The sequence below is a fragment of the Ranitomeya imitator genome, chromosome 5 (genome assembly GCF_032444005.1).
Source record: "Ranitomeya imitator isolate aRanImi1 chromosome 5, aRanImi1.pri, whole genome shotgun sequence".
NCBI lineage: Eukaryota > Metazoa > Chordata > Amphibia > Anura > Dendrobatidae > Ranitomeya > Ranitomeya imitator.
Window position 1 is genome coordinate 63,003,368 of NC_091286.1, and position 14,214 is coordinate 63,017,581.

The 14,214-nt window shown below is 41.4% G+C and overlaps 1 protein-coding gene across 2 annotated transcripts in view; it reads left to right on the forward strand.

Moving 5' to 3' along the window:
* The window catches only part of APLF (aprataxin and PNKP like factor), a 189,209-nt gene that overhangs the window by 36,776 nt on the left and 138,219 nt on the right, over positions 1-14,214 (forward strand). For both annotated transcript variants that reach the window (XM_069768740.1, XM_069768741.1), the window contains exon 3: positions 7,406-7,572. In XM_069768740.1, coding sequence (XP_069624841.1) covers positions 7,406-7,572 — 167 coding nt within the window. The remainder of the gene's footprint in view (positions 1-7,405; positions 7,573-14,214) is intronic.

Sequence of the window (14,214 nt, forward strand, 5' to 3'; positions counted from 1 at the left end):
CTGTATGTCTGTTACTGAATGGACATTGACATCTGGGAACGTACGAGATGCTCCGTGAAGAGGACATCTGTAGGGCACATTTTTACTGCTCAATATTACTGCAATGGATGGTTTATTCTGAAATCTAGAGTTGTAGGATAAATGCTTGGTCTTGCTTTTGTTCTCACGCGGTCTAAAGATTGTCCTTTTCTCCTAATTAAAATGAGTTCTGGTGGTACCCACTATTATGCTGAAATTCATGTGCTGCTACTAATGCATGAGACTCCTCGGTTACTCCATGTGCCATTGTTAGGCTATGTGCACACGTTCAGGATTTTTCGCTTTTTTTCACGTTTTTTCGGCCGTTTTCCACAGGAAAAACGCTATAAACGCATACATAAAGCATCCCATCATTTTTAATGCATTCTGCAATTTTTGTGCACATGATGCGGTTTTTTTTTCGGTAAAAAACGCAGCATGTTCATTAATTTTGCAGATTTTTCGTGTTTTTGCTGCTACTTAATGCATTGGGAAGCTCCGGAAAAAAAACGCGAGAAAAACGCAAAAAAAAAAAAAAAAAAAAAGCATGCGGATTTCTTGCAGAAAATGTCTGGTTTTGTTCAGGAAATTTCTGCAAGAAATCCTAACGTGTGCACATAGCCTCAAGGGACCATGCTTTGTGTTGTGCATGATCTCCAACTGTTTTGTTTCTGAAGTTAAAGGATTTTGTCAATTTTTGGAAATATCTGTTTATTAAATGTCCTCCATTATAAAAAACAAACACAAAAACAGTTACAAGTTAATTGATAAACTTTGTTCTGAAATCTGAATGGGAAAAACTCTTCATTTTTTTCAAACTCTTACATTAGTAAGCCCTTAATTTCATGCAGTGCCTCATCAGCCACAGTGAATGCAGTGCCCAGAGAAGGGAGGAAAAGGTATGTATTGTGGAGGAATTGCATGGTGTGGGATTCCAGCTCCAGAACTGATGTGCATGGGAGAGGGGTAGTAATATAATGAAGACCGAAGGCAGGGATTTCTTCCAGGCATCGTACGCCCCGCAGCCTGGAAGAAATCGCTTGATGTTTTTGGACCAGTTTTTGTCTTTGTTTGTGCATCCTGCAGCCGCCGAGCGTTATTCAGTGACCAAAATCACTGAACGGTACTCTTGCTCGCTGTTTACAATGATTCCCCTCCCATCTCCCCTTCCTACACCCTTGCACCACCTTTGTGTGTGCTTCCTACAGCCGCCGATAAGAAGCACATAACTGATGTGCTCACTATTGGCAAGGATTTTCTTTTCCATTTTGCTATATTTTTTTTTTTAAATTCCCTTCTTGCGCCACATCTGTGTGTACTCATTACAGCCATCGAGCGCTGATCAGTGACACAAATCACTAATCGGCCTCCGGTTATTGTTGTTTTTTTGTGAATTAAAAAAAAAAAACTAGATTAGTTGATAGGACTAGATTAGAGACAGTAAAAATATACTGTAGTAACTGACTACTACAGTATGTTTTACTGAATAGTCAGGGTTAGTGTTAGTTGTAGCTCTCAGTAATTTATTTTTTTCTACTGACGTCCATTTGGTAATTTTGTTATTTATCTTAACAATTTTTTTTATATTATTTTTATTTTTATCTTTTTCTTTCTAGATTTTCTTTTTTTTTCTCTTTACTAAATAAAGTTTACACTAACACACACACCTGAATAAATTTGGTACACACAAAGCACTGCATACGTGAAAAAATGTCATCCCACTCCTCCCAAATGCGGTATTCAATGGAGGAGGCATACACTTTCCTTGCCTCCGACACGAATAGTGAGGTAGAGGATGGCAACTTCCTTTATTTTTCATTCTCCTCCTTCTCTCGTCCTTAAATGATGCCGAACTGCCACACAGATGCCCCAGGACAGAAAATTAACCATAGCCGAGTGTTACTGACCCCATATGGATCTGACGCCGTAAAGTTTGTGAGCCACAGATTCCTGATTTTTGTCGCCCAATCAGGAAACCAGATTAACACCACCAGCCTTATAGAAACAGACTTTTTTAGAATCTTTTTTTCTGAGGATTTTGTAAACATTATGGTGGCAAGACAATTTTTGGCCCAAAGCACCACCACTTAATTTGCTAACTGGACCCATGTAGAAGAAATGAAGACATTTTGGGGTCTTGTTTTCACATGGGGTTAGTGAAGAAGCTAGATCTTCGGCAATTTTGTAGTGTTGTTTTATACAACACTCCAGTGTTCCGAATGGCTATGACCCATGAGGCAGTCCTAAAATTTTTACATTACAATGATAAAGCACAGTGTCCTCCCGAAAAGTGACCCGCACTTTGACTGTCCTTTCAAAGTTTGGCCGGTCATTCAAGTTTGCTGAGGTGTACGCTCCCCAAAGGTACATCTGCGTAAATGAGTCTCTAATACATTTCAAAGGGAAGCTGAAATTCCAACAATACATACCCAGTAAGAGGGCTAGGTACAGAATTAAGCTCTTCAAACTGTGTGAGAGTACCTCAGGGTACACTCATATGTTTAGGTTTTATGAAGGCAAGGACACCTCGATTCATCCCCCTGACTTCCACTTGTCCTGCGAGCGAGTGGGAAAATTGTGTGGGATTTGGTGCACCCATTGCTGGATTAATGTTATTACCTCTACCTCTAGATAACTTTTTACCAAAATCCCACTGTATTGTTCGCAAAAATAAGAAAGGCTTCCTAAAACTAAGACGCTAGTTGGGCAGCTTCTCAGAAAGGATGAGAGCAGAGCCTAAAGTAGTTGGTAGTCAAGGACAATAGTGATGTCCATTTCTTGTCCACCATAAATAGAGATGGCAGCACCCCCACCACTGTACGAGGTACCTCTACACAGGTCCCCAAACCAAACTGTGTACTGGGGTATAACAAGAATGATCTCTGATGAAGAAGTCCTCAAGCTGTACAGTGCCATGAGAAAAGCCAAGGATGTGGTACGAGAAGCTAGCCGTGTACATTTTACAGATGACAATGTACAACGCTTTCGTGCCATCACATTGTGCAGGTCAGACCAGTACGTACCTTCATTTCCAGGAGGTAGTGATCAAAGCCCTAATTTTTGGCAGTCAGGAAAGAGCGGGCCTCAGTACTTCTGGAACTGAAGGTTCTCGTATCGTGCCAGGCCAACATTTCGCAGGTGAGGTCCCTCAAACCTCAAAGAAAGGAAGGTTGCAAATAAGGTGCCAATTGTGTGACCGTAGAGGGATACGCAATAACACCATTTGGCAATGCAACACCTGCCCTGACAAACCTGGCCTGTGCGTAAAAGAATGCTTCAAACTGTACCACACATCCATGGACTACTAAATTAATTTCTGACTTGCAGAACTCACGTATGTCAAACTGACGTACACTAAGTAACTCGCATATGCCAACCTGATGCACTCTACACAATTTACATATGCCACCACATTATTAAATTCATATACCAGGAAAACACTAGATCAATTTCAATATAGGGTCACTTGTGGGGGTTTTCTACTGTTCAGGCACATTAGGGGCTCTCCAAACGCGACATGACGCCCGTAGACCATTTCATAAAAATCTGCATTACAAAATGTCACTCCTTCCCTTTCGAGCTTTACTGTGCGCCCAAACAGTAGTTTTCTACCACATACATATGGGGTACCCGTGTTCTGAAGAAAACTCCCGTTACCCTTGTGAAAATAAAAAAGGTGGGCTAAAAACATATTTGTGGTAAAAAAAAAATTTTTCTTACATTTTCACGGCTCAATGTTAGAAATTTATGTGAAACACCTGTGGGTTCAAGGTGTTCACTGCACATATAAATACATCCCTTGGAGAGAGTAGGGTCTGTTTTCCAAAATGGGGTCATTTGTGGATAGTGTCCACTGTTTAGGCAAATCGGGGGCTCTCCAAACACGACATGACGCCCGTAGACCATTTCATAAAAATCAGCATTACAAAATGTCACTCCTTCCCTTTCGAGCTTTTCTGTGCGCCCAAACAGTAGTTTTCTACCACATACATATGGGGTATCTGTGTTCTGAAGAACACTCCTGTTACCCTTGTGAAAATAAAAAGGGGGGGGCTAAAAACACATTTGTGGGAAAAAAAAATTTTTCTTCTTAAATTTAACATTTTCAATGTTAGAAATTTATGTGAAGCACCTGTGGGTTCAAGGTGTTCACTGCACATATAAATAAATTCCTTGGAGAGAGTGGGGTCTGTTTTCCAAAATGGGGTCACTTGTGGATAGTGTCCATTGTTTAGGCAAATCGGGGTCTCTCCAAACGCGACATGGTATCGGCTCTCGATTCTAGACAATTTTGCACTTAAAAAGTTAAACTCTGCTCCTTCTCTTCACCCCACATATGGAGTATCTGCATACTCAGGAGAAATTGCACAACACATTTTTGGGTCCATTTTCTCCTGTTACCCTTGTGAAAAAAAAGGGTCTAAAGTAAAATTTTTGTGAAAAAAGTTAGTCAAAGTCACTTCAAATGTGATGTGGTGGGAAAAATGAAAAATTGCTGTTCAACTTTTAACCCTTCTAACTTCCGAACAAAAATAAAAATTACGTTTCAAAATTGTGATGATATAAAGTGGACATATGGTAAATGTTATTTATTAACTATTTTTTGTGTCATAATTCTGGTTTGAGGTCATAAAAATTAAAAGTTTGAAAATTGTGAAATTTTCAACATTTTTACCATATTTCCAATTTTTTCCACAAATAAACGCAAGTCATATCGAACAAATTTTACCGCTATCAGGAAAGTACAGTATGTCATGAAAAAACATTCTCAGAATCCGGGGGATCCATTGAAGTGTTCCAGAGTTATTACCTCTAGTGATGAGTGAACGTGCTCGGATAATGTGTTATGTTATCGGAGTATCTTGGGCGTGCTCAGATAATATGTTCAAGTCCTTGCTGCTGCATGTTTTGTGGCAGTTAGAAAGCCATAGCACATGAGGGGATTGCCTGTTTGCCATTCTGTGGAGATGTTTTTTGGCAGCAAGTACAAGCCAAAAGGTCGGAATGAGGGGAAAATGGGTGGTATGAAATACAGGGATATTCTTGAGAAAAACCTCTTTCAGTTTGTCAGTGATTTGAGACTGGGACAGAGGTTCACCTTCCAACAAGACAATGACCCAAAGCACACTTCTAAATGAACATTCAAGTGGTTTAACCCCTTAGTGACCGAGCCAAATTTTTGAAATCTGACCAGTGTCACTTTATGTGGTAATAACTCTGCAACGCTTCAACAAATCCCAGTGATTTTGAGATTGTTTTTTCGTGACACATTATACTTTATGATAATGGTAAATTTTGTTCAACATTTTTTGTGTTTATTTATAAAAAATATCAAAAAATTGAGAAAAATGTAAAAAAATTAGCAATTTTCTAAATTTGAATGATTATCCCTTTAATCCGGATAGTCATACAACAGCAAACCATTAATAAATAACATTTCCCACATGTCTGCTTTACATCAGCACCATTTGTAAAATGTTATTTTATTTTGTTAGCATTTAAGGAGGTTTAAAAATGTAGCAGCAATTTTTCATTTTTTCAAAGAAATTTACAAAATTTATTTTTTTAGGGACTTATCCATGTTTGAAGTGACTTTAGGGGTCCCATATATTGGGAAACCCCCAAACGTGATACCATTTTAAAAACAGCACCCCCTGACATATCAAAAACTGCTGTCAGGTAGTTTATTAACCCTTCAGGTGCTTTACAGTTATTAATGCAAAGTGGTATGACAGAAATGAAAATGTGTATTTTTACCACCTAAATGTCTCTAGCTTCTAAACAGATTACTACAGCCGTCAGACTCTAAGGCCACTATTTGGTCATGAATTGCCATCGCAAACATCAGGACAACAAAATCATGATCTGAGGGCACCAATTGGGATAAAGAAGAAGCCCCCACACTCTGTTAACCATTTATAATGATGTAGTCACTATTGACAGCAGCATCTAAGGGGTTAAACAGATTTAGATGGTGCAAATACTGATCGTGGCTGGTACAGCAAGTTGTCAGCTATAGCGTACAACCGACAGATGCTGGATTGTCATCTGTATGGGGAGGCTATTCTCTTATATCTCAGGTCAGTTAAAAGACGTATTGGCGGTCATTAAGGGGTTAAGGGGAAACGTATAAATGTTTTGGAGTGGCCTAGTCAAAGCCCATACCTTAAAGGGAATCTGTCACCTACTTTTTCGTATATAAGCTTTGGCCACCAGCATCAGGGGTTTATCTACAGCATTACAGAATGCTGTAGATAAACCCCCGATGTAATCTGAAAGATAAGAAAAACAAGTTGGATTATACTCACCCAGGGGCGGTCCCGCTGCAGTGCGGTCTGATGGGCGTCGCAGGTCCGGGTCCGGCGCCTCCCATCTTCATGCAATGACATCCTCTTCCTTGCTTCCTGTCGCGGCTCATGCGCAGGGGTACTTTGTCTGCCCTGTTAAGGGCAGCACAAAGTACTGCAGTGCGCAGGCGCCGGGAAAGGTCTAAGAAGCCCAGCGCCTGCTTGACATCTAGATCAAATGTGCGTAACCTTATAAGGTCCATGTCCCAAATTTTGTGATTGTACCACTCGCAAGGGCCATATAGAATTCAAAGTATTCTTGTGATACGAGGTATATTTCGACATATGGACCTTAGTTTAAGTTGTTTTTCCAAATCTGGAACTTCCAGTACTGTAGATAAGAGGTTCCTTAGCAGTAAAGAAAAAAGGTGTCAAGATGACCATAAAATAAGTGCAACTCTGCCCATAGTCTGAGAGGTACTGAACACAAGAGTCAGAAATTGATGGGGACCACAAAGAATGGCATTGCAGGCTGCATTTGGTCAGCAATGACAAGAAGTAATATTGGGACATATGTTGATCTGTTACTGGAGAAATGTTCAAATATTGCTTTTTTTGCTTAACATAAAGTGTACCGCTAGATGTGGTTTATGTGACTGAAACCTGAACGTAAAGAGGTGGTCCCACGCACATATAGGCTGGCAACCTCTGCTGATAGGCAGGAACGCAGGTGAGATATTTTATGGGTTGATCTAGGTTAATTCCTAACTATATTGTGTCTGTCTTGTTGTTAGTCCTTTTAATAATTTTTAATCAGATTCATTAAAAGTTTTATATTTTTCCGTGAGTCTTCCCTTGTAAGCCTCTATAGATAGACCCAATCTTTCGTGATTCCACTATTAACGTCTATGGTGTAACACGAGCCTCACTTTTGCTGTAATTACATTCAGTGTTTTGGGATCAATTATGGATTTGAGAGAATTCTGTCCTGATGATGATGGCTCCAAACCGCCTCCCTGCTTCTCTGTGCCCTCAATATATCTTCAGCCAGTCTCTGTGTCTTCAATCTCCTGTGATCTCTTTCTGTCCTGTCCTAACAGACACACGTGAATCCCTGTTTTCATCGAGCCAGTGGCAAAAGCACGTATGCGCCCTTGGAAAGAAATGAATGGTGTTGGCTGCATTCTGGCGACTGCATCTCTCTCCTACCAGACAAATACTTCTTCAAAGTCATAACAGGACATCCATCGGAGGAGGCCACATTAAGGTAAAGTCATTGGCAGCAGTGACAAAGTCTTGTGCAGAAATTAACCTTTAAATTTAATTAGTAACGTAGCATTTAGTAAAAACTCATCATTTGTTGCAATCCAGATGAAAAGTATTCAGGTTCATGTGCAATTATGTAGCTGCCGCAGTATCGCACCAGGTCCTATGCACAGGATAGGAGCATAGCTAAGTTATGCCATCATCCCATCAGTATTCACACAGAGTTCCATTGTATTTTAAGCAACAAATATACAGCACAGACCAAAAGTTTGGACACACCTCATTTAAAGATATTTCTGTATTTTCATGACTATGAAAATTGTACATTCACACTGAAGGCATCAAAACTATGAATTAACACATGTGGAATTATATACTTAACAAAAAAAGTGTGAAACAACTGAAAATATGTCTTGTAATCTAGGTTCTTCAAAGTAGCCACCTTTTGCTTTGATGACTGCTTTGCACACTCTTGGCATTCTCTTGATGAGCTTCAAGAGGTAGTCACCAGGAATGGTTTTCACTTCACAGGTGTGCCCTGTCAGGTTTAATAAGTGGGATTTCTTGCCTTATAAATGGTGTTGGGACCATCAGTTGTGTTGTGCAGAAGTCTGGTGGATACACAGCTGATGGCAAGAAAAGCAGCTAAGTAAAGAAAAATGAGGGGCCATCAGTACGTTAAGAAATGAAGGTCAGTCAGTCCGAAAAATTGGGAAAACTTTGAAATTGTCCCCAAGTGCAGTGGCAAAAACCATCAAGTGCTACAAAGAAACTGGCTCACATGAGGACCGCCCCAGGAAAGGAAGACCGAGAGTCACCTCTGCTTCTGAGGATAAGTTTATCCGAGTCACCAGCCTCAGAAATCGCAGGTTAACAGCAGCTCAGATTAGAGACCAGGTCAATACCACACAGAGTTCTAGCAGCAGACACATCTCTACAGCTATTAAGAGGAGACTTTGTGCAGCAGGCCTTCACGGTAAAATAGTTGATAGGAAACCACTGCGAAGCGGCATGCTATTCCGGCCGGTTTGCGTTTAGTTGGACCATCATTTATTCTTCAACAGGACAATGACCCCAAACACACCTCCAGGCTGTGTAAGGGCTATTTGACCAAGAAGGAGAGTGATGGGGTGCTTCGCCAGATGACCTGGCCTCCACAATCACCAGACCTGAACCCAATCGAGATGGTTTGGGGTGAGCTGGACCGCAGAGTGAAGGCAAAAGGGTCAACAAGTGCTAAGGATCTCTGGAAACTGCTTCAAGATTGTTGGAAGACCATTCCCGGTGACTACCTCTTGAAGCTCATTAAGAGAATGCCAAGAGTGTGCAAAGCAGTCATCAAAGCAAAGGTGGCTACTTTGAAGAAGCTAGAATATAAGACATAGTTTCAGTTGTTTCACACTTTTTTGTTAAGTATATAATTCCACATGCATTAATTCATAGTTTTGATGCTTTCAGTGTGAATTTACAATTTTCATAGTCATGAAAATACAGAAAATCTTTAAACGAGAAGCCCTTCTCTAGGCTATGAATCTGTCTGTATTTCTATCTATCTTATCTATATTTCTATGTAATCTATATTTCTATCTATCTATCTATCTTTCTATCTAATCTATATTTCTATCTATCTATCTTTCTATCTATCTGTAATGGAGTGTGGGTTGGACAAATGTAAAAGAGAAGGTTGGACAAGAAATGACATCACAAGTTTTTTTTTTTTGCTCAATAATACATCTTTATTTAGCTTTCAAAAACGCATCCAAAAACACATCAAAAATGCACCTGCGTTTTCTGCCAAGATATGCAGAATCAGCACAAAAAATTCCAGAGGCAAATCCGCAACGTGTGCACATAGCCTAATTCCTCACGTACACAAACAACCATCTAAAATGACCGGTACGTCAGCCTCCGAGGCTTCGTCAGTTAATGTCTCTTACTCGGGCGCACATGTGTTCCATAGCTAGGCACCATTGAGCACAAATTTTTTTTAAAGAGGACATTTACATATTTCTAAGGAAAACCGTGACTAATGATTCTAATTTTCTATAATCTGGGCAGCCGGGACTTAGACTTTCTCTCTGCCAACAATTTGCCTGTGAGTAATTTAGCTTTGGATGAGAGGACCTAATTATATAGGAACATTTAATCTAAGCTCAATTAGCTATTATAGCATTCTATGCAAATCTCTGGTACTTCTATAAATTAAAGAAATCACTACATAACTACTCTCCGCAGTCCTAGGAAAACATGGTAGTAAATTGTATACTGCCAGAATTCATCACATCTTCTATCTGTGATTATTGCCTCAGTTTTATCACTTGTTACTGAATATTCTAGTTCATTTGTAGGGATATCTACCTTTTACATGGGGATTCCTCCTCCACACCTTACATGTCAGCCTGTCTAGATGTTGCGCCTCTGAAAAGTCTCACCTTTAGTGATCTAATTGCTGCCTCCATTCTGCAAAATTGAAGTTTTATCTACTATGCTTGGTGCACCCTTGGTGTGGCCGGAAGGCTTAAGGGCACTAAGGCTATGTACATGTTGCAGATTGAATGCGTTTTTACCACATTGTTTCACCACAAAATCGCGGCGAAAACGAATATACTCCACAGCCCATTCAATTCACTGGGATTCCGCAATGCTGTGCTAATGCTGCGTATTTTTCCGCCGCGGAATTGCATCGCGGAAGCATACACAGCATGCTCATTCTTTGTGCGGAATCGCGGCAATTCCGCACACATAGGAATTCATTGATCCGCTTACTTCTCGCATTAGGCTATGCCCACCATTCGCAAATTAAGCGGATCATGTGCGGATGGTACCCGGGTGTGGAGGAGAGGAGACTCTCCTACAGGCCCTGGGTACCATATTCATGTTAAAAAAAAGAATTAAAATAAAAAATTGTTATATACTCACCTTCCCGTGGTCCCCGAATCCAGTCCAGGCCTTAGCGATGCTCCCGGGAGCTCCCGTTCCCAGTAATGCCTTGCGACAATGACCTGTGATGACGTAGCGGTCTCACGTGATGCTACGTCATCTGAGGCCATTGTTGTGAGGCGTCACTAGGAACGGGAGCTGCGGGGAGCATCGCGAGGATCAAGAAGGCTGCGGGGGCCACAGGAAGGTGAGAATATCACGATTGTCACGATGCTGCATAGGCAGCATCAATAGTAAAAAAGTTCGTCACACTTGTCAAACACTATGTTTGACAATTGTGACCAACCTGACAATCAGTTTTCCAAGTGATGCTGCAAGATCGCTTGGAGAACGCTAGCATCCTGCAAGCTAATTATGATTGCAAAACGCTAGTGTTTAGCGGGAATACGCATGCCAATTCCTCATGCATTATACCCACGGCAAGGAGTTGGAGAATTGCCACGGAAATTTCTGCGGCAATTCTGCAACGTGGGCACACAGCCTAAAGGATTTTTCGACAGTAGAAAAAAAAATACGAGCAACAGTATATAAGCAAAAAGTCACTTACGATGCGCATACAGATAAAACCGTTAGGGCTCACAGCTACTGCTTTCTGTAGTAACAAATTTCTCTGTTTGTTTTATCACAGGAACGAGTGCTTTTGCCATGTCTCCAACCCTCTGAGATAATTATAAATAAGGTCAGTGACATATAAGATCACAGCTGCCAGAGCTCATATGTCTCTGAACTGATTTATGATGGGATCACAAGACTGATGCAATACACACTCAGTCCTGTGATAAAACAGGCAGGGAAATGTGTTTTCTCAGAGTGCAGCAGCTTTGAGCCTTTGCTGTTTCATCTGTAAACATTTATCATAAATTACTTCTCTTCACCCCTCACCCCATCCTAACATGGCCAGGAGATGTGGTATTCTTCGTATTTCTAGATCTATTAATTAAAAAGTACTTTGTTCTGGATAACCCCTTTAAGTGAGACATGATCGTATAGGGCATTAATATCCGATTGGAGGGGGACCAACACCGACACCATACCGATCAGCTGTTATCACCTTTGGAGGCCGGATGTAAGCTGTGCGGAGCAGAACAGCACAGCCACGTACATTGCTTACTGACCGCTGCTCGTTATTGCAGATCATCTCCTATTCTATGCAGTGTGGACACAGTTACATGCAGCCTGGGCTGGAGGGGATAATGGCTGAATGCTGGTGGTGTCAGACACCCACCAATTTTATATTAAACATCTATCTTAAGGACGGATCATCAGCATAAGAGTATAGGACAACCACTGTAGCAAATGTCGATTGTGGTGTTTTTGTACAGACATGTTCTGCTTCTTTTCTCATGTAACTTTCAGACTGCCGGAATGTTATTACTACCTGTCCATGGAGGCTAATTGGAGTTTTTCTTATCATAAAAACTAAGCTCTGATAACGGTAAAAAGAATTATACCCGATGGACCTTCTAGAAGCCGACAAGGGAGATGTAGATAATTATCACTAATTTCAGCACGTACACCAACATACTAGTGTTCCTATACAGTAGCTACCTCTAGATTGCACAGGTGTCCTTCATTTTGGAGAAAAGCTATGTTCCCCAATAAACTTGACCCAAAGTCCTCTGACCTTCACTTTTTCCTCTTCAAGAAAGCATCACTTAAAGGGGTTGTCCGGTCTAAATTGATAAGTTACAATCACTCTGTGTAACTTCAGACCGCACATGCACGGTGCGCTATGAGGTATCACCGGTTTCCGAGCCGGGACTGGCGGGTATGTGTGCCTTATGTATACTCCTGGCCTGAGCCGGTCTAGTGGGTGAGGCCTCGCTCTATACAAGTCATACAGAGTGACTTATCTGAGGATGCTCCGGGGTTATCCGAGCATCTGGGAGTGCTCATATAATATGTACGAGTCCCTGCGCCTGTATGATTTGTGGCTGTTAGCCTCAACATGTGGGGATTCCCTAACAACCAGGCAATCCCCACGTGTGTTGAGGCTGTCTAACAATCGCAAATCTAGGAGGCACAGGCGCTCTAACAAAATATACGAGCATGCTCAAGGTACTCGGATAATACTCGAGCGTGCTCAGATAAGATGTTATTCGAGCACGTTCGCTCATCACTATTTCAGACCCTTATAATGCACACCTCAGCTGCTGCAGACCCTCATAATATCCATATCAACTGCTGCAGAATTTCACAATACACACCTCAGCTGCTGCAGACCCTCATAATATATCAACTGCTGCAGAACTTCACAATACACACATCAGCTGCTGCAGACCCTCATAATATCCATAGCAACTGCTGCAGAACTTCACAATACACACCTCAGCTGCTGCAGACCCTCATAATATACTTATTAACTGCTGCAGAACTTCACAATACACACATCAGCTGCTGCAGACCCTCATAATATATCAACTGCTGCAGAACTTCACAATACACACATCAGCTGCTGCAGACCCTCATAATATCCATAGCAACTGCTGCAGAACTTCACAATACACACCTCAGCTGCTGCAGACCCTCATAATATACTTATTAACTGCTGCAGAACTTCACAATACCACACATCAGCTGCTGCAGACCCTCATAATATATCAACTGCTGCAGAACTTCACAATACACACCTCAGCTGCTGCTCATAATACATCTTGGCTGGTATCATTGAGTTAAATTGATGGAATGGCTTTTATTTCCACATTGGGCCATTACATGATGAGCTGGAGATTGCAGTATGTAATGTAAGATACTGAGGCTTCCAATGCTATTTTGCCACATTATAAGGAACCTGACAGCTGATTCTGCTGCATGACCTTCTGGCCGATTTCGTTAGACATTGGCTCAATTATTGCAGTCGTGTATGTTTTACTCTCAAATTCTGCCGCACTTCAGATAAAACATAGTCTCCAAACGGATATTAAATCTATGATGACAAGCTCCGGAGTCCGCTCCCCTGCGACTTCTCGCTGCGTGGCTCCTCTAGGATGACAGGTGTCCCCTGTGTTTGTAATTCTGCAGGTTGAGATTGACAATCTGCGCTATGTTAGGATTTCGCTGTACTTGTTGATTCAATCTGCCATCACATGATTTCCTCCTCTCTTCTCTCCTCTCTCTTCTTTCTTCTCTATCTCCTCTCTCTCCTCCCTCTTCTCTCCTCTTTCTTCTCTTCTCTCTTCTCTCCTCTTCTCTTCTCTCTTCTTTCCTCTTTCCTTTCTCTCCTCTTTTTCTCTCTCTCCTTTCTCTCTCTCCTCCCCGCCTCTCTCTCTCTCCTCTTCTCTCTCTCTCTCTCTCTCTCTCTCTCCTCTTCTCTCTCTCTCTCCTCTTCTCTCCTCTTCTCTCTCTCTCCTCTTCTCTCTCTCTCTCTCCTCTTCTCTCTCTCTCTCTCTCTCTCTCTCTCTCCTCTTCTCTCTCTCTCCTCTTCTCTCTCTCTCCTCTTCTCTCTCTCTCTCCTCCTCTTCTCTCTCTCCTCTTCTCTCTCTCTCCTCTTCTCTCTTTCTCCCCTTCTCTCTCTCTCTCTCTCCTCTTCTCTCTCTCTCCTCTTCTCTCTCCTCTTCCCTCTTCTCTCTCTGGCTCCTGGGCTGGAAACACTGAACGAATATTGGAAAAATCCAGCAACCATAATTTTTATTTTTTATTATAAAGCATCACATTTATTTCGATATGGCTAAAAACAAAAAATGAAGGTAATATAAAACAGCAT